General features: G+C 34.0%; 1 protein-coding gene across 1 annotated transcript; it reads left to right on the forward strand.

Moving 5' to 3' along the window:
* Positions 1-14097: 14097 nt before the first annotated feature.
* RpL9 (ribosomal protein L9) lies at positions 14098-15279 on the forward strand. The gene is made up of 3 exons (XM_073965967.1): positions 14098-14220; positions 14579-14829; positions 14892-15279. Exons 1-3 carry the CDS (start codon positions 14117-14119, stop codon positions 15221-15223), a joined length of 687 nt encoding a protein of 228 aa, XP_073822068.1. The 5' UTR covers positions 14098-14116; the 3' UTR covers positions 15224-15279.
* The last annotated feature ends 4265 nt before the right edge of the window (positions 15280-19544 follow it).

Raw genomic sequence — 19544 nt, forward strand, 5'->3', positions numbered from 1 at the left:
TTCCCGATTGGAGAATAGGTTCCACGAAATTTAAACACTCTCTTGTGTTTTTATTTTGATTTTTCTTTGTGTTAGCCCAGACACCCGATTTGGGAAACCCAATTATCCAAGACACCCGACCTGGGAAACCCAAATTTGAAACAAAGTCGAAGGTCACACTATAGTGGTTTCATTGAAACTTTTAGGGATTCCTAAATCGAGTTCCCCACTACAGCAACTTCATGATTTTACTCTAGTATGGACATCGACCTAGGAACCCTGGATTTCATGAAATTGTTTCAATGAAACCATCTAGTGTGACCAAGGGCAAAACAAACAAACCAGCCCCTGGATTCTTGTTCTATGAAATTTTGAAATGAAAAATATTTTCTTTATAAAATTTTCATTTGACATTAATTTCCTTTATAAAAGTTTTCATTTCAAATTTTCATAGAACAAGAATTGAGCCCCAGCTGTTGTGTTTTTATTTTAATTCTTCTTTGTGTTAGCCAAGACACCCGATTTGGGAAACCCAAATTTGACACAAAACACTAATTTGGTTTTTATTTTGATTCTTCTTTAGTGTCAAAAAAAAAAACTAATATTGCTTTCTTGTTTTGTTTGCTTGCATATTTGTAAATGAATGCATTGAAATAAATAAATAGAGCACATCATATGAAACAAACGTGAAAAGTTAAAAACTGCTGGTTTGGCGTTGGTTGGGAATAGAAAGCAATAGTAATAAGAAAAAACCAAACCAAAAAACCATTCAACGCTTTTATTAGCGAAAACTAATGTATTAGTATTTGAATACTACTTAAGACACAGTGCATTGTGCGTTTCAAATACGCCACAGCTAATTTACTTAAGGGGTGTTTACACTATCTATCAACGTCATGTGAGCTGTCACTTCTTTTATCCATTCGACATCCTTTATGTTTATCAAAGTCCATACCACTTTTAGTTTTTGCGTTCACACTAGCATACAATTTCATATGACCACAAAATATAAATCACGCAAATAACACAATTTATATTGTTAAAAACTTTAATCGCACTCATGGTAGAACCATGATGAAATTATAAGGTGGCGTAAAACGGCCAGCTGATTGGTTTCAATCTGTCAAATATTTTGTTATTGTGAATAAATTGTATGAAAACGTAAACAAACATTTTGACATATTGAAGAATTTTTGGCCAAAATATAGTTGTTGTTGTGCTACTTACGTGACCTGTTAAATAGATCTTGTGGTAGAACAAATACAAGGTAAAGTTAATACTACAACAAATACAACTCGAACAACAACCACAAAGGAATTTGTTTTTTTTGTAAACGTTAGTGTCAACGTAAATGTAAACAAAACAAGGAAATGTCTACAAATTATTGGAATTTAAAAACTAATAATTTTTCACATTTGATTGAATATTTTGGAAAACATGAATGAAAACTCGTTAGATTTTCAATTTGAATGTTTCCATATCATTCCACTAAATGTATAATTTCTCGCAGAAAGTAGAATACTTGCAAACATGTTTCGGGTCGCTGGTAATTCATTGAAAAAAGAGAAGCTGTTTCAATCATTTGCTTTTGAAAATAAAAACGCACATGTTTATTAGGGCTTTATTCTTTTCAAGTTTAACAAAATACCACACATATTAACAAATATTGTACCGCCTCTATAAGCGGTGTTTTAGTGTGCGGCATGTCGTTTTGACCTGGAGGAGGTTACATGTCAATGATATGAAGCCGTCTTTATGGGAAATAGTTTTTTTTTCTGATGAATAAATTTGTTCTTGAAAAATATATATCCCTAATATACATCGAACATAGAAATAAATACATAAAATGTCGAATGGAATTTGACACTAACACTACAACCCAGTTCAGTCAGCTGGGTATTGCTGCTACCTTTTCTTGTTCTACCATGAATCACACTCCTATTTTCGTTTTCTTTACCTATTTCGTTCATTTTTTGGAAGAATTGTTTTCTTCTAACAATTAATTTCTCAACTGCATACGAAAATACATGGCCGAATAGAGCGCTCCCTAAATGAAAAATTTACATATGAGTTGCCACATCATTTTGATAGATGAACATTTTCATAGTGGTTACACTATGTGTACAACATTCACAGGTAGCAAATTTGACATCTCATATGACATCCATAGATAGTGTAAACAACCCTTTACAATCTAACACATTAACTTATGATAGTACTTTTGCATATAAACGGATTTAGTAATCCCAATGCATTTTTATTGTCAATTCAATTGTATGTATATACATAAAATAAATCTTCGGTTAACCAGCATATATACTAAATAGCATACATATATAAGAAATTTTCATTTATTAAGAATAAACCACAGGTAATGTAACACCATATTATGCTAATTAATGTGGAAATTTTTGTTCCTTCCACAAAAGATCATTGCATATATCATTTGCACATTCTATTGCTGCATCCGATCTTGATTTAGCATAAAGAATGTTGTCAAATGATGGTGTAGTATCATAACGATTTATTAGATGGAAAAAGAAAAGTTCTAGGTTATAATGTGCTGTACGGTTTCTTAATGGAAAATTTCCATACCTTTCCATTAGGTAGAGCTTTGTATGTATAGTTGAAATAAAAGCCTTTATTTTTTATAGCAACTATTTGATAAAAATAGGGAAAACCTTCTGAAGACTGTTTTTATGTTCAAAAGTGACATGTTCGTCATTTACTATGACTTCAAGCAGAGATGAAATATTTGTTACAAGCTCTTTTGTAGCATTTAATTCATTGATTGGTTCGTATAGTGACAGCAAATCTATAGCATCATTATTGAAGACTGATGCGAATTTATCATAATCGAAAATATCAATATCATATCTCTTTTTAAAATAAGATTTTTGTTTCTTTGAAAGATTCAAATATGTACAATCAGCATAAGCACCACTATACGAAACTTTTGAACTTGTAAAGTTTCTAACTAATGGTTTGTTCCAGTACTGCAAGAATCTACTATTTTTTACTATTTTTTCCGATAACATAAAGGAAAAAATGTTATCGTAGTAAAAATAGTAGCTTCTTGCAGGTTCTGGAACAGAGCATAAAATGCAAATACTATGTATAAGATCGTAAACAAAAATTTTTTTCATTTCCTGGGAGACAATCACAGTGAATTGTTCCTCTATGTAGACGTGACAAGAACTTTGTTCCTTTTGTTCGTCACAAACGGTTGCCATAATTTTAACATTTATGGCACTTGCTGCGGTATATGAAAAAGATAATATATGAATGTAATCTTCCATTTTATATTTTTCTTTAAACACAGCGCCTACAACAATACTCCAATTACTGAAAAGACCTTTCAAAAGAAATACGTATGCGCCTCTTGGAGCAAGAGCACGTGGTTGTATGTGTACTGCGTCAAAAGATAATACGCATAATCTTTCTTTTTTAGACTTTTGATCAAAAATGTTCCGCAATGTCTGTTCAGTATATTCACAAAATGGTGGATATTTTGAATTACCCTTCATAATCCTTTTGATAATAGTTGTTTGGTGCCAGCTCATAACTACTATTATCATCGTCACTAATTTCCATCTCATAAGCATAATTATATTCAAATGATATAATTTCATCGTTATGATTATTATTATTATTAACATTGGTTGGTACCATTTCAGATTGGATTGGAAATTCTTCTTGGCTATGAGTTGGCACCGTTTCAATATGTTCATCCTTGGGAATTGGAAGATTTTCTGGATCACTGGTTGGCACTATTTCAATATTGTAATCCGTATTAGTAGTTGCCACCATTTCCATATTTTCTTCCTCTGAGGCATCCGTTAGGATTGGAAGATTTTCTTGATTACTGGTTGGCACCGTTTCAGTACTGTAATCCGTAGGGATATGAACTCCCGGATTAGTGGTTGCCACCATTTCCATATTTTCTTCTTCTGATGCATCCGTGCCACCGTGGTGCAATGGTATGCACGCCCGCCTTGCACGCAGAAGGTCGGGGGTTCGACTCCCCGGCCATGCAACAACAAACATTTTTCAGCCTTGAAAAACTTCTCCATAAGTGGTGTCTTAAGACACGCCGTTCGGACTCGGGGATAAACAGTAGGTCCCATATCATTGAGCTAAATATGAATCGGGGTGCTCTCATTGATATGAGAGAAGTCTCCCTTGTCCCGTATGGGATGTTGTGGAACAATGTTTTTTTTTTTTGTTTTGCATCCGTTGCCACCATTTCCATATTTTCTTCCTCTGAGGCATCCGTTAGGATTGGAAGATTTTCTTGATTACTGGTTGGCACCGTTTCAGTACTGTAATCCGTAGGGATATGAACTCCCGGATTAGTGGTTGCCACCATTTCCATATTTTCTTCCCCTGATGCATCCGTGCCACCGTGGTGCAATGGTATGCACGCCCGCCTTGCACGCAGAAGGTCGGGGGTTCGACTCCCCGGCCATGCAACAACAAACATTTTTCAGCCTTGAAAAACTTCTCCATAAGTGGTGTCTTAAGACACGCCGTTCGGACTCGGCGATAAACAGTAGGTCCCATATCATTGAGCTAAATATGAATCGGGGTGCACTCATTGATATGAGAGAAGTCTCCCTTGTCCCGTATGGGATGTTGTGGAACAATGGTTTTTTTTTTTTTTTTTTTTTTTTTTGTTATGCATCCGTTAGGATTGGAAGGTTTTCTGGATTACTGGTTGGCACCGTTTCAGTACTGTAATCCGTAGGGATATGAACCCCCGGATTAGTGGTTGTCACCATTTCCATACTTTCTTCCCCTGAGGCATCCGTTAGGATTGGAAGAAGTCCAGGATATATAGAACCTTTTTTGGAAAACGCTGTCCAATGAAAATGGTCAGAACATATATACTTGAATTTAATATTACCATATTTTGCTACTAACATGTCAATCTATTCGCACCTTATGCCATAAAATCGCATATTAGGCATTGTTACCATCTTGTTATCACAAGTTGGCATAGAACAAATTTTTTTCTTGACATCTGCAAAGAAAACGTGAGAAATATATCCAACATTTCGCGAAAAAGGTGGAAAACTCCTAGAAAGCATAATAGTACGTTTACATATAACCGGATTTAACAAACCCACTGGGTTTCAAATGCCAATTCCTTTGCGTATACGTCAAAAAATTCCACATTACCAGATTAACCCCATGGTTTAATAAGATAGGTTAGCCAAAGGCTTGTGAATTTAAATTTTTTCAGTCGAGTATTCCTAAAACTTCAAAAAAATATAAACGAACTGTGTATATGTTTGAATAATATGCCAAACAATTTTATTCAGTCCCAATTTACATTAGGCGAGTTTACTTGCGGCAATTGTCAGTTTGTGGGTGAGAGAGGGTGTTGAGAGGCAAAGGGTTACCATATACCTCACCTCTCTCTCCATCAAACTGACAATTGCCGCAAGTAAACTCGCTTAATGTAAATTGGGACTCATTTAAATCTACATCTCTACTTATACCATGCATGGTAGAACAAGTATAAGGTAAAGTAAATACTACAACAAATACAACTCGAACAACAACCACTAAGGAATTTGTTTTTGTTTGTAACGTTACTGCCAGTTGTATTTTAAACAAAACAAGGAAATGTCTATAAATAATTGGAATTTAAAAAACTAATAATTTTTCACATTTGGTTGACTATTTTGGAAAACATGAATGAAAATTCGTTACATTTTAAATTTTTATGTTTCCACATAATTCCACTAAATGCATAAATTCTCGCAGAAAGTAGAATTCTTGCAGAAAAGTTTGGGGTCGCTGGAAATTCATAGAAAAAGGAGAAGCTGTTTCAATGTTTTGTTTTAGAAATTAAAGAAGCACGTGTTTATTAGGGCTTTATTTTTTTAAATTTTAACAAAATACTTCACATATTAACAAACGTTGTATCGCCTCTACAATCGGGGATTTACTGCGCGGCTTATCGTTCGAACTTGGAGGAGGTTACATATCATTGATATGAAAAAGTCTTTGTGGGAAATGGTTTTTTCCGAATGATATATTTTTTTCTCAAAAAATATTGGCCTGTTCCCGTACTTTACTTTATAAAGTGGTAAAAGTCGTAATCGATTTTCATATAAATTTTGTGTACGGGAACGCAAAATGTGTAAAAGTAGTAAAAATTGTAAAGACTTTTTAGTTCTGGAACAGAGCTTATATGTCCTTAATGTACATCGAAATTGAAATAAATGTATAAAATGTCATATGAAATTTGACACTAACGTTACAACCCAGTTCAGTCAGCTGTGTATTGCTGCTACCTTTTCTTATTCTACCATGTATACCATGATTAAGCCTGTAAAAGGCTATAATAAAACATGGCCTAACACTGTTTATCTGATAAACAAGAGAAATGCCAATAAAGTCCGTGCAAAAATTATAACCAAAGCTGCTAAATCTTTCGCAAAAAGTGTGATGCCAAAATATATCAATTACGAGAGGGGTAAAATCAATTTTGAATAATGAAAATACATACATAATTTACAGAGAAACCTTAAAAAAATATTAGCTATGTTCCTTTACTTACCTGAGGTTACCATTTTTAACATTTGTTACCATTTTTAACCTGCAAAGCGTTCCTTAACCCCGAAAAGTGGCAAAACTGGAAGCAATTTTTAAGAGAGTGGGGAGAGGGAGAACGAAAATGGCTTTCTCTTCTACCACAGGCTACCAGCAAAATTTCTGCAGGTAAAAAATGGCAGAACTGATTTTTCGACTTTTGTTTGACGATTATTTCACAATGAAAAAGAAATAGACGAAAAACAGAAGAAAAAGTCGAAAACCGACAAAACTAAATTAAAATCTGGGAAATAAAAGACGATAATTGATTTTTTATGTTTCTTTTTGACATTGCTGTCAGATCTACCATTTTTCTGTTCCTTTACTTTTCTGGTAAAAATGTTCATGAGAGAGCAATTTTTAGCAATTTTGACACTTTTCTCTTTTACCACTCTTACCATTAAAAAAGTAAAGGAACAAAGCTATTAATTAATTGGTCAAAAACGGCGCGCGCCTAGATAGTGTAAACTACCTCTTAGCACTGTTTTTTGTACGTAATGCTAAGTTTACATTTACGAAATCCACTCGATTTCAACTGTCAATTCCATAGCTCAAACGTCAAATGAAGTCTCATCTGGATTTCATTTGACGTTTAACCTATGGATTTGACAGTTGAAATCGAGTGGATTTCGTAAATGTAAACCAAATATATGATACGTACAAAAAACAGTACAAAAAACAGTGCTAAGAGGTAGTTTACACTATCTATCAATGTCATATTACACGAAATAAAAACATTCCATATTAGCGAATATATAACGATGGAAAATTTCATGTCATATGACATTTACATATAAAACGCATTTTACACTTGCACATAAAATGGTTTTACATCATTTATTTGACAGATATTGTATGAAATTGACAACTTAAATGATGCATGTTTCATAAAACATGTTAAATGAAAATGTGTTTAAAATTCAGGTGGAAAACTCGACAGAGTACTTTCCCAGCAAAAAGTTTGGATCCGCGGATGCAGTTGAATCACTACAAGTGTACGGTACATTTGCCGTTGGAGTACATCTTTTCCTATGAATTTTACCAGAGAGCGCGCAGCTAGGATGCACTCCATTTTGCTTCCACAGCACACAGCTAGGATCGATCCAAATCACAGCTTTTGATGTAGTGTTTTGGATTGAATTTAAAGGCACTCTTCGGATTGCATTTTTAATCAGTATAAAGATGCAAGCCATTGCGAAATATCCCAAAATAAATAAAATGCATTTATTATTTGTTTAGAACAAGAACACAAAGAACTTTATTATATAAACACGAATTAAAAAAAGTTTCCATTAAATTCAATCACATTTGAGTTTACTTTCTCCGTTCTCCAACTAATCCAAGCGCATCTGATTTTCTTTCATCATCCTAATGTTTTTTATGTTGCCTTCTCATCACTAGTTCAGCTTTCGACATGGACTCCAACTCCACACCATTAAAAATTTCCGTCTCGTGAATTACTGCAAAAATGTTCGCAACTTATGTTGTTATTTCTTTATTTTATAACTAATGCTATGTTTACATTTACGAAATCCACTCGATTTCATCTGTCAAATCCATAGGTTAAACGTCAAATGAAATCCAATGGATTTCAGATGAGATTTCATTTGACGTTTGAGCTATGTAATTGACAGATGAAATCGAGTGGATTTCGTAAATGTAAACTTAGCATAATTCTTCGAAATGTATACACTCTTGCTTATCTTTTGAAGAAATGTGTAGGGATCAACCAACTGTTTTTTTCTGTAGGGATCTCTACAGCAACTGCTTATAAAATGTATCGAACGGAGTGCAGTTTTCATAACTCTGTTGGACTACATCGAAAGATGTTGTGAAATCATAACTCCAATTGCACAACTTCCAAAATTTTTTGCTGGGTTGTTATTTGTTTTCTTTCTTGGAGAGGAATTTAGGGCCTGTTTCACTATGTCGAAAGAAAATGAATGCGATCGAAAAACACCTAAACTTTGCTTCCCGTGGTAATATGGACTTTGTTTTGCTTCGAAAGAACTACAAAATTTGAAAATCGTATGCCAGGTTTACACTTGCGTTCCATGAAATCCTGAAATACAACTTGGTGTTTACACTTATTTTTTTTTTTTTTGTAGATTTCAAACATATTACAATAATCAAGGTAGATGCATATGCGCAGCTGGTCGAACATGAATTTTCAAAACACGTTGTTGTAAATTCAATTAAACATCAAAAATATACGACAATATAGAACTTTACAACTTTATTTCGAAAAGTATCGTAAAATTACCTATATATCGTATTAATTGTGTATAGTACGAACAAATGAAAAAAATAAAACATGATTTTATCGTTGAGACATCATAATAATACATTTTGACGGATAACATTTGTGTTCAAAACCTGCAAAATATTACTAATTGCAGTAGTTTTTCCGTGTAGTGCTAAAAATGCGTACCCGTACTCCAATATCTAGCAAGACTTGCACTTCCCCAGCAAAAAAGTTTGGAAGTAGTGCAATGCAGAGTTATGATTTCAATACATCTTTCGATGCAGTCCACACGGAGTTATGAAAAATGCACTCCGCTCGATACATTTTAGAAGCACTCGCTTATAGATCCCTAGCCAAGCAAGCGAATTTTTTGATGCATATGCGCAGCTGGTCGAACATGAATTTTCAAAACACGTTGTTGTAAATTCAATTAAACATCAAAAATATACGACAATATAGAACTTTACAACTTTATTTCGAAAAGTATCGTAAAATTACCTATATATCGTATTAATTGTGTATAGTACGAACAAATGAAAAAAATAAAACATGATTTTATCGTTGAGACATCATAATAATAAATTTTGACGGATAACATTTGTGTTCAAAACCTGCAAAATATTACTAATTGCAGTAGTTTTTCCGTGTAGTGCTAAAAATGCGTACCCGTACTCCAATATCTAGCAAGACTTGCACTTCCCCAGCAAGAAAGTTTGGAAGTAGTGCAATGCAGAGTTATGATTTTAATACATCTTTCGATGCAGTCCACACGGAGTTATGAAAAATGCACTCCGCTCGATACATTTTAGAAGCACTCGCTTATAGATCCCTAGCCAAGCAAGCGAATTTTTTGATCCCTACAGTCGCAGTTTTTTTTCTGAACACAAGAAAGAGTGTCTAAAATTATAAGTATTTGTTAAAAAAAAAATATTAAGAAATACAAACTAAAGATACGAACATTGCTGTAATTCACGAGTTATTTTTGAAGTGGAGTTGGAGTTTTTTTTTGAAAATCTGAACTGGAGTTGTACCCCGGTTATAGCACGGTTACACTACAGCTTTTTGCTGGGTTAACCCACTTCATGAGGATTTATTGCTTAATCTGGTCAAATCTGACCAGATTTGCCATACAAAAATTAAATCCTCTCACGACTGGGTTTATTTTAAATCCGGCACAAATCCACCAAAAATACAGTGTTGTATTCGGTATTTGTGCACAAAAATCCAACTCTACTCAAAAAGTACCAAAAGTTGCAACTGTTTTTGCAACAGAGTTAGTCGTGTTTAATGCCAAGTTTACACTTGCGCTCCAAAATCCACTGGATTTCACGAAATCCTGAAATACACCCCGATGTTTACATTTATTTTTTGTTGATTTCAAACATATCACAATGATCAAGGTAGATGCATATGCGCAGCTGATCGCACACGAAATTTCAAAACAAGTTGTTGTAAATTGAATTAATCATCAAAAATATACGACAATATAGAACTTTACAACTTTATTTGGAAACTTATCGTAAAATTATTTATATATCGTATTAATTGTGTATAGTACTAACAAATGAAAAAATAAAAAAGTGATTTTATTGTTGAGACATCGTTATAATAAATTTTGGTAGGTAAAAGTTGTGCTCAGAACCTGCACAATATTAGTACTTGCAGTAGTTTTCCCGTTTAGTGCTAAAAATGCGTTCCCGTACTCCGAAATCTAGCAAGACTTGCACTTATCTTTAAACAAAAATAGCGCCGAATAACACCCTCTTCTCCTGTTTTCGCCATACAATTTTGGCCTAGTAGAAACTAGCAGCAAGCATGTTCATTGGCATCTAATATGATAGCTGATACGTTGATTTTTACGTTTATGATGGAGTTTTTGAAATTTCCGTCATTTTTTCGTTCCCGTATTTTTTAAGAAATTTGTATTGGGAAGCAATTTTTGACAATTCGCTTTTTTCTAACATTACCATTAAAAAAGTACGGGAACACAATGAAAAATAGCATTGTAACAAAGTAATTTAATATTTTTTTCACATTGTTTACAAATTTTGACACTAAAATTTTTTGTTGCAGCAATTGACCATCTACCTTGTTTATTGTGATACGTGAAAAGTGTTGCAACTTTTGGTACTTTTTTAGGCAAAAGCAGGGTTGTATATCATGTGTACTGTGATTTCGATGTTGATTTCGCTGAAATCACGAAATGAGATGATTTCATTTTTGTATGCGAAATCATGAAAAATTTTGCTTGATTCCGCGCGAAATCACGAAACGCCTTCGAAATCACGAAACGACGCCAAATGTAAACTAAGCATAACACGTTTACGATTGGTTGCATGAGATTTTATGGAGTTAATAAATCTAAAGTTGTTTGAAAATCATAAAATTATTTATTTTAGACACTTAGACACTTTTTTAACAAAAAGTACGCTTGATACCATGATACAAAAATATGTTCCTGTGTGTAAAATATACCAATAGCTGTGTCTGGTTACCCTAAAATTTGTAACAATTTGTACCAATTGTTGCTGGAAGTCGTCTGTTAACACAAAAAACCGGCAAAAGAGAGCGATTCGAGAGAGACATTTTGACAGTTCTTTCACTGAGAGCTTGCAAATTCTTGCTGGACAAATTTCTTCTAGCAAGCACTTGCAAGCTCTTCTTCTTCCTGAAAACAATCAATCAGCCGTTTTTAGTTTTTTGTTGATTTATGTTTGTGAACATTAAAAACAATTTTATTGTGGAAATAACATAGTCTAATTGTATTGTTTTATGGAGAACAATTTGTAAAGTGGAAAAATCCTTTTTTGTTTCATTTTCTTTTTTATTTTTAATAAAATACAACGTGTTTGATTCCTTTGTTGGCGGACAAATTGTTCTGTTTTGGCAAGTCAGCTGATTGCTTGCTAGTTTTTGCTGGGAAGGTGTCTGTTTACTTTTTACAATTTTCTAGCAAAAGAGAATAAAACCCCCTTACTCTATGAGAAAGTTCTTGCTGGACAATTCTTGCTGGGAAAGTAACCAGACAGACTTAATATGAGCAAAGAGGGGACTTTATTAGTTATTTTGTATGTATACGTAAACAAACATCAGCTGACAGTTTATACTCTCGAAAATCTAAGTGTAACCAGCAAAGATTAACCCACTGGATCTATTAAACCCAGTGGGTTAACCTTCAATAGTGTAACCGGGGTATTACACTATTGAAGGTTAACCCACTGGGTTTAATAGATCCAGTGGGTTAATCTTTTCTGGTTACACTTAGCTTTTCGAGGATATAAACTATCAGCTGATGTTTGTTTACGTATACATACAAAATAACTAATAAAGTCGTGTTTTACACATTTACAATTTCTCGTATGAGATATCGTCCCCTCTTTGCTCATATTGGTATATTTTACCCACAGGGATACATTTTTGTATCATGGTATAAAGCGTACTTTTTGTTAAAAAAGTGTCTAATGTAAAAAAATTAATAATTTTATGATTTCCAAATAACTTCAGATTTATTAACTCCATAAAATCTCATGCGACCAATCGTAAACGTGTAAAACACGACAAACTCTGTTGCAAAAACAGTTGCAACTTTTGGTACTTTTTGAGTAGAGTTGGATTTTTTTGCACAAATACCGAATACAACACTGTATTTTTGGTGGATTTGTGCCGGATTTAAAATAAACCCAGCCATGAGAGGATTTCATTTTTGTATGGCAAATCTGGTCAAATTTGAGCAGATTAAGCAAATAAATCCTCCTGAAGTGGGTTAATGCGGCAAAAAGCTGTAGTGTAACCGTGCTATTGGAGGAAAAATGAAAAACCATTTAGAAGATGAAGCAATATCAATTGCGGTGTCACAAAAAGCAGAGCAGAGGAAGATAATTATACCGAGGATATGCAATTCTTGGTTTGAGAAATCTGTTGTGATACGAGTTGCTCGGATTTGGAATTATTTACCGTTGGAACTAAGAATATTTTCGCAGTCGAACAATGCGTTTCGATTGAAACTACTGAATCATTTTTTGTCTCCAAGCCCTCATATCTCATAGCATGATTCCGATGATCCTTGTTGTGAACGTATGTTTCGAGTACTCTACTTATTTGAGTGCGTTTTTTAATAAATCGCTTGTTGCTTTTCACATCCTGTTTTATAATTTTTCACTTTTTTAGTTATGGCTGGGGAGCCAATCTTTTTCCTTTGCTTTAGAAATTAATAAATTTGCTTTTGTTAATTAATTGATGAATATAAATATATATAGATGTTAATTTAGTCTACTTTGAGCATAAAATGTTTTTGTAATACTATTTATTGGCCTTGAAGGCTTTAGTATTATTAAATGGATTAATAATAAAAAAAATAAATAAAAAAAAACTCAGTTATGATCAAATTTAATGGAGAGTTTTTATAACTTGTATTAGTGTAATAAAGTTAATATTCTTGTTTACACGAATAAGCAATGTATTTGATTTATTTTGGGATATTTGCAATGGCTTGCATTTTATAGCATCTTTAGACTGCATTTAAATTCAATCCAAAACACTACATCAAAAGCTGTGATTTGGACCGAAAATGGAGTGCACCCTAGCTGTGTGCCGTGGAAGCAAAATGGAGTGCATCCTAGCTGCGCGCTCTCTTGTAAAATTCATAGGTGAATTCATAGGAAAAGATATACTCCAGCGGCAATTGTTCTAGTGATTTAACTGCATCCGCGGATGCAAACTTTTTGCTGGGTCTCTTTAAACAAAAATAGCGCCGAATAACACCCTCCTCTCCTAGTTTCTGTTATACAATTTTTGCATAGTAGAAACTAGCAGCATTTTTATTGGCGTCTAAATACGATAGCTAATACGTTGATTTTGATATTTCTGCTGGAGTTTTTGCAATTTCCGTCATTTTCCGTTCCCGTATTTTTTAAGAAATTTGTATGGGGAAGCATTTTTTGATAATTCGCTCTTTTTTCTAACATTACCATTAAAAAGTACGGAACACAATGAAAAATAGCATTGTAACAATGTAATTTAATATTTTTACACATTGTTTACAAATTTTGATAATGGAGTTTTTTTGATATCATTTTTGTATGCGAATTCATGATAAATTTTGCTTGATTCTGCGCGAAATCACGAAACGCCTTCGCAAAATCGAAACGACGCCGAATGTAAACCAAGTAATACACGAGCTAAGTAGTTTTTCTTTCGTTTTCATTTTCATAGTGAAACAGGCTGTTAAATTAAACGACTATTACGATCAAATATTTCACAGTAGTCATCTTTTTATTATATCATGCCCATATGTGGCAGCATTTGTGTATGTACAGCAATGTGGCAACTACAAACAAACAAACGTCAAAAAATACCTTTTTTCTGTCCGCCTTTTTCCGGTCGGTCCTAAAACTGTAAGTTCGTGTTTTTTTGTGAATAAAAATTTCGTTGCTATTAATCGAAAATCATGGTCTAAAAATTGTGACAAATATGTGAAAACTTTGTAATATATTTTTCAAACTATATAAAATGTGCAATATTTCCAATATTGGAGAACTGTTTTCTGCAGATTTTGATGTTTTAATTCAAATGCGATTCATTTTGTTGACAATATTTTGATCAACTAACTTTTGTTTCCTTACGAGATAAAAATACATACATAACAAACTCGGATGTATTATTCTATATGCAGTTATAAACATATAATACGATAATACAAGTTTCCTTATGGAATCTGAATCAGCTGTTCAAAATATTTTCTTTATTTTGTAGTGTTTTCAACATGAGGACTATTAACTCCAATCAGTGCGTTAAGATCCCCAAAAACATCAAGGCCTCCGTCAAGGCTCGAGTTGTCACAATCTCGGGCCCCAGAGGAAGCCTTAAACGCAGCTTTAAACACTTGGCCTTGGACATGTACATGGTAAACAAACGTACTCTGAAAGTTGAAAAGTGGTTTGGAGCTAAAAAAGAATTGGCCGCTGTCCGCACAGTTTGCAGCCATATTGAAAACATGATTAAAGGTATGTGTAAACAAAATTCTACTCGTTGGCGCTGTAAATTATTATCATTTTTCTAAATACAGGTGTGACTGTTGGCTTCCAATATAAGATGCGTGCTGTGTACGCTCATTTCCCCATCAACTGTGTTACATCTGAAGGCAATACTGTTATTGAAATCCGTAATTTCTTGGGTGAGAAATACATCCGTCGTGTCCAAATGGCCCCTGGCGTAACAGTTGTTAACTCTACTGCCCAAAAGGACGAACTTATTGTGGAGGGTAACGACATTGAAGCTGTATCAGGTTCTGCAGCACTTATTCAACAATCAACCACCGTCAAGAACAAGGATATTCGTAAGTTCTTGGATGGTTTGTACGTTTCTGAGAAGACTACCGTTGTCAAGGAGGAAGCTTAAGAACCTTTGCTTTTTTATTTCAAAACAATAAAATAAGCTATTAAAAACAACAACAAGAGATACCTATATTTAATTACCTATTTACAATCGGGACCAAAGCCGGTGTTTAGCAAATTTTAGTGGAGTCGCAGCCAGAGTCGTAAAAAACTCTGGGTAACTTTTTGTGGAACAATATGGTTCTTGGGGTCTTGAGTATAACGATTGTCTTGCATGAGACCATACAACCCGAAATATAGGCTTTCAAAGTTCCGCGAATACCAATGATATTTCTTATATTTTTGCAGCCGATCAATGCAATATTGATTCATTGTAAAGCTCTTAGAGATCTTGATTGCAACTAGATTTACCCCCTGTTTTTATACCCTCCACCAAAGGATGGGGGTATATTAAGTTTGTCACTACGTTTGTAACTACTCGAAATAATCATTGTAGACCCCACAGACTATATACAGTCAACCAAAAAAGTCTTCATACACCCTATAAATCGCGGGCTTTAAGGGTAAGGAAACATTTTTATGAAAATCCAAGTACATAGTTCTATCTCATATCCCTAATAAACAATATTACATACAACAAAAATATATTCCATAATACGAATAACGGTAAATTCTATAAAAATTAAAAAATTAATAGGGAGAAAGTGTACATACACCCAATGAAATATTAAGATTACCGTAAAATTTATAGAATAAGCAATACAAATTTTACATTTTACTGCTTTATCGAATGTCTGTGGTTGTCTATGATATATTTGAGACAAAATAGGAACATATTTGTGGATTAATTGCCGTTATTTATTGTCAGACTTCGCGTATAGCTCGTTAAGGCGGACCCTTGCAGATTTCTTTGAGTTTTTCAGTCTGGAACCCCAGGAAATACAGTGGAACTAATTATTTTGAGATCCTAGAGCGCTTTGCAGTTGTTCTTATGGATAATATATGCTCCTGAGCTTCGCTAAATATTTAAATTCCTGAGTTTTTCATAAATTTTATAGTTTTCGCAACATTCCAGGGGGCAAATTACATGCAGAAGGCTTCGAATTACCTTGTAATAAGGTCTGGTACAATCCTCGAGCATCCCTTGAACCAGCAATGTAAAAGTATCCGACATTTATAGCGCTTCAAGTGACCCTAACGATCATAATACGAGGGCATACTAGTTAACAGTGTAAATTTCATGCATTCTTTGGTGGTGCTTTTATTTAGATGCTTTTGAAACTTTAGGAGCGGGTTTGTAGAATAATGTTGTACATTTCTGATTGGGGTAAGGTCCAAAAATGTATTACAAGGTAATTCCAAGGTTCTTTCTTGTAAGTTGACCCTTGGAATACTGTGAAAACTATAAAATTTATGAAAAACTCAGGAATTCGCATATTTAGCGAAGCTCAGGAGCATATATTATCCATAAGAACAACATCAAAGCGCTCTAGGATCTCAAAATAATTAGTCCCACTGTATTTCCTGGGGTTTCATAAACTACCAGACTGAAAAACTCAAAGAAATCTGCAAGGGTCCGCCTTAACGAGCTATACGCGAAGTCTGACCATAAATAACGTCAATTAAAGCACAATATGTTCATATTTTGTCTTAAATATATCATAGACAACCAGAGACATTTTATAAAGCAATAAAATGTAAAATTTGTATTGCTTATTCCATAAATTTTACGGTATTCTTAATATTTCATTGGGTGTATGTACACTTTTTCCCTATTAATTTTTTAATTTTTATTGAATTTGCCGTTATTCGTAGGAGCTCCTTTCCTTTACCGACCCACCACAGAAAATTATGAAAAAATTACGACAGATAGTGCTTCTTACCCCGATTCCATCCATGTATTGCTTTTGTTGCGGAAATGTATACTTCCCGAGATATGGGCCTCCAAAGTTCCACAATGGCCCTAGTGTAAAATGTTGGCAAGTTAGATATTTTTCTCTAAATAGCCGGCCTTCGGCCGGGATTTAAGACTTCTCCTATGGACAGGTGCAAATCTCGGGAATGACAACAAAATTTTCTTTTAAATTAGATATTTTTCTCTAAATAGCCGGCCTTCGGCCGGGATTTAGGACTTTCTGCTATGGACAGGTGCAAATCTCGGGAACGGGAACAAATTTTTCTTTTAAATTTAATATTTTTGGAGGCCTATATCTCGGGAAGTATACATACATACCCTTCAACAAAATAATATATCGTTGAAATCAGTATAAACATAACTTTGTGGTAATTTTTTAATAATTTTCTGCTGTGGTTTGCCAAAATTTTAGACTAGGGCCTTTGTGGAACTTTGGAGGCCTATATCTCGGGAAGTATACATTTCCGCAACAAAAGCAATACATCGTTGGATTCGGTGTAAAAAGTACTATCTGTGGTAATTTTTTCATAATTTTCTGAGGTGGGTCGGTAAAGGAAAGATAAGCCATATATTCTTGATCAGCGTGCAATTCTACATCGATATAGCCATGTCCGTCCGTCTGTGGAAATCACTCTAGCGTCCGAACGGATTGACGTAAGTGGATGAAATTTTGGGAAAATCTATTATTTGTACGTAGGACTTTTGGTATTGAAAGCGGGCTTTGTAGGTCCACGCTTTCGTATAGCCCCCATACAAAATGACGCGTCGTCGTTTTAAGGAATGTTTAAGATATTTGTCCCGTTTTACCACCGAATTGGTTGTAACTTTGTATTTTGTGTCTCCAGAGGCCAAAAAACATTCCTACCAAAGTTGGTTTATATAGGTCCACGTTTTGATATAGCCCCCATATAAAGTACGCGTCATTTTAATATATTTTGAATGTATTAGTCCCATTTGACAACAGCATCGGTTGTAACTTTGTATTTTGTGTTTCCAGAGGCTAAGAAATATTTCTACCATAAAATGTTTATATAGGTCCACGTTTTGATATAGCCCCCATAGGATGTTATCTCCCGATTTTCGGTATTTTGAAGGGTTTGGCCTCATCACACCGAGATGGCTGAAATTTGGTATTTAGTCTTCGTTGGGGGTATAAAACTTTCCTCCAGAGATTTGTAGGTATAGGTCCACGCCATCATATAGCCCCCATATAACGGTACCTTCCGATTTTCGGTATTTTGAAGGTTGTGGCCACATTAATCCACCGAAATGGTTGAAATTTGTGGTGGAGGGTATAAACAGTTCGGCCCGACCGAACTTTTTCCTACTTGTTGTAACTAATTTTTATTTATTTATTTATTTATATAATTTACCTTATATAAATATAAGATAAATTGGGAGAATAGCATTAGCAACTTAGGCCATCAGCTATCCAAATTTAATTACAGAGTATTTTTGGTATAATGATTATAGTACATATTAAATGTGTATTTTACAATATGATATAAATTCAAAAACTGCATTAACATTTTCAACTGTAGGAGTTATAAGAATATCCATTCCTTTGTTGTGTAGTATTAGGTTGTGTTCTTGATGCAGAGACGGGCATTCAGAAAGGATGTGACGGACGGTGCAAATATTATTACATTTTTTACATTTATCATCAAGACTCTTGTTCAGTAGGTGTAAGTGTGTTGAAACTGTATGACCCATTCGCAATCTTGAAAAAGTTTTAATTTTCCTTTTCTCCAATTTGGAAGAATAAATCGGCAATGAATTATCGGGATTAATAATGTTGTAATGTTGGTGCGTGAAACTCTTGTACTTTTCATAAATATAAGAATTTATTTCTGATTTTATAACTTTTTTTAAATCAACTTTTTCTATTAATGTATCTGCCACTAAAGGGGCAGAGCATGCATATTTTGCTGCAGTATCAGCATATACATTTCCGGTTAGACCAACATGGCCAGGGATCCAAAAAAGTGTAATTTTGAGTTTGTTATCAATTAACAAATCACGTATATTATTAATAGATGCCCATTTGTTGTTTGCGATGTTGGATACAGCTTTTATAACAGATAAACTGTCCGTAAATATAATGGTTTTTGTTGCTGAATTCTTAGCGATGTTTATGGCGTGTAAGATTCCAGCTGCTTCTGCGGTGAATATAGATGCTGTGTTTCCTAAAATGTGTGCTCCTAGAATCTGCCCAGTATTGTCGACAACAGCATATGCAGTAAATGAGTCATTTTTTGATGCGTCTGTAAATAACCATTTCGAATCCATATTTTTTGATAAAAAGTTGCGGTAATGTTGTTCGAATATTTCGCTTGATGTGTTTGCTTTTATATAGGCAGTGAGATGTAAATCGCAACTGGACTCAGGAAACATCCAAGTGGGGTATTTTTCCTTATAAGACGTTAGTTTTTCTTTAAATGACAAGATATTATTGTGAACACAGTTATAC

This window comes from Musca autumnalis, unplaced genomic scaffold, assembly GCF_047663935.1.
Source record: "Musca autumnalis isolate F117 unplaced genomic scaffold, ASM4766393v1 scaffold_2, whole genome shotgun sequence".
NCBI classification, from domain to species: Eukaryota; Metazoa; Arthropoda; class Insecta; order Diptera; family Muscidae; genus Musca; species Musca autumnalis.

What these genes read in the sequence shown, in the direction of transcription:
- RpL9 (XM_073965967.1), top strand. Translation starts at nt 14,117, where the DNA reads ATGTGGCAGCATTTGTGTATGTACAGCAATGTGGCAACTACAAACAAA. An exon ending in TTCCGGTCGGTCCTAAAACT is followed by an intron (nt 14,221 to 14,578) that starts GTAAGTTCGTGT and finishes TTTATTTTGTAG; the next exon opens with TGTTTTCAACATGAGGACTA. An exon ending in TATTGAAAACATGATTAAAG is followed by an intron (nt 14,830 to 14,891) that starts GTATGTGTAAAC and finishes TTCTAAATACAG; the next exon opens with GTGTGACTGTTGGCTTCCAA.